The sequence below is a fragment of the Hippocampus comes genome, unplaced genomic scaffold (assembly GCF_001891065.2).
Source record: "Hippocampus comes isolate QL1 unplaced genomic scaffold, H_comes_QL1_v1.1 C16757434, whole genome shotgun sequence".
Lineage (NCBI taxonomy): Eukaryota > Metazoa > Chordata > Actinopteri > Syngnathiformes > Syngnathidae > Hippocampus > Hippocampus comes.
In genome coordinates this window covers 1-805 of record NW_017838294.1, presented here as the reverse complement: position 1 = coordinate 805, position 805 = coordinate 1, and the positions used below count along the sequence as shown (strand labels likewise).

General features: G+C 43.1%; 1 protein-coding gene across 1 annotated transcript; it reads right to left on the bottom strand.

The window, feature by feature from the left end:
* Positions 1–9: 9 nt before the first annotated feature.
* On the bottom strand, positions 10–798 carry LOC109509075 (3-keto-steroid reductase-like). The gene is made up of 2 exons (XM_019858996.1): positions 655–798; positions 10–256 (listed from the first exon to the last, which is right to left on the bottom strand). The coding sequence occupies exons 1-2, from the start codon at positions 754–756 to the stop codon at positions 35–37; spliced, it is 324 nt and encodes a 107-aa protein (XP_019714555.1). The 5' UTR covers positions 757–798; the 3' UTR covers positions 10–34.
* Between the last annotated feature and the right edge of the window lie 7 nt (positions 799–805).

Here is an 805-nt window from a genome sequence, read left to right as displayed (position 1 = left end):
ATTTCAAAGCGCTTTAATGCGTTTGCAGTGATGTTCAAGTGCCGCGTGTGCAAAAACAAACCTGACTGTTCTTGTGTCTATTGAGGGCCACACTGAGCATGTCCGAGGCATACTTGGAGGAGCTGTAGGGCTCAGTCCCATTTTTGTGCTGGATATCCTCAATGCTGAAGGCAGTGCGGCGGGCGTTACTTGAAGAGGTCCACACGACACGTGATGTGTGACCCGCCTCACACAACAGAGGCTCCAGTTCCCTGACCTTGAAGGAAATCAGAGTGTCAAACCTGCAAGATCCGACTTCAACCGGTTTGGGTTTGCTGTTGTCCCTCTCACATGGTGGAGATGTGCTTTCATACTGAACAATAATATGTGTTTTTCCATCTTACACTACCCAAATACAGTGACTAGGTTCAAAATGGTTACAATATGTGTGACACCTGCACAATCTAATGAGATTCATGCACTTTGCAAGAAAGTTATAAAGGTTACAGAACTATCAGACACGTCCCCTCAATATGAAGCGGGACACTATAAATAAAAAAATATTAAATTAATTGTTAAACTGCATTTATTATGTTTGTAAAAGCAGAATTTCCTTTGAAGGTCTTGGCGTGCCTAATAAAGTGTATTATCTGATTTGTTCGGTTGAGTGTGTACCAGGAGAAAATGACCAAACAGGTTTGTGGCAAAAACTTCCTGCAGACCGTCAGAGTTGAGGTGATCCTGCTGTGTTAAAAGACCCTCCGCTGTTGCAAACATGCTGATGACGTTTCTGTTGAGAGAGACATATTACATCACTACACAGACT